We start from the raw sequence: 633 nt of genomic DNA on the forward strand, positions 1-633 counted from the left end.
ACTATTTGTTATTGTCCGATCTAGCAACACTGGTTGTGCCGATGTGAAGGCCTGACTCTCCAACGGGTCACCTGTACAGCAAGAGCAAGAGCAAGAGCAAGACAAGGTTCAATAATAACTTGTTTTTGATTAACGCACTGTAAAAGATATCAAACTATAGCAAAATTATAAATATTTTAAAATATATTTTGTCATTTTTAAGACACACGACATATTATAAAACAAATCACCACATTGTTTACCTGCGTTGGCGGCAAACTCAAGGCCCAGCGCGGCGGGCGGCAGCAGCAGGGAGGCGCCGCGTCGGGGTTTACTGTCGGGCTGCCATGGCTCCCCCGCTGCTTGAGGTGGGTACACACACCACACCGTGTAGCTCAAGGAAGCATAGTATAAAGAAATAATGCTGGAAACATTCAAACGATGTCTCATAGCCCAAACAAACAAGTTGTCAATGAGTTATCGTGGGTGGCGGCATGCGGCAGGGCGGTGCGCTGTCACCACCGTGGTGCAACACTCGCCGCCCCGTGTGTGGCACCCCCGTGCTGCATCCTGGCACCAACGCAGTATTATTGATGCAGAACCGCCATTATGCCACTGTGTTAGGCATACACCTCATTTTGGCACTAGCACAAC

At 48.7% G+C, this 633-nt stretch overlaps 1 protein-coding gene across 1 annotated transcript in view; it reads left to right on the forward strand.

The window, feature by feature from the left end:
• The first annotated feature begins 266 nt into the window (after positions 1-266).
• Positions 267-633, forward strand: part of LOC126997402 (histone-lysine N-methyltransferase 2D-like) — a 9,650-nt gene continuing 9,283 nt past the window's right edge. Inside the window, exon 1 of the mRNA XM_050858471.1 lies at positions 267-347. Coding sequence (XP_050714428.1) covers positions 327-347 — 21 coding nt within the window. The 5' untranslated portion in view covers positions 267-326. The remainder of the gene's footprint in view (positions 348-633) is intronic.

Source organism: Eriocheir sinensis, chromosome 12 (assembly GCF_024679095.1).
Source record: "Eriocheir sinensis breed Jianghai 21 chromosome 12, ASM2467909v1, whole genome shotgun sequence".
NCBI classification, from domain to species: domain Eukaryota; kingdom Metazoa; phylum Arthropoda; class Malacostraca; order Decapoda; family Varunidae; genus Eriocheir; species Eriocheir sinensis.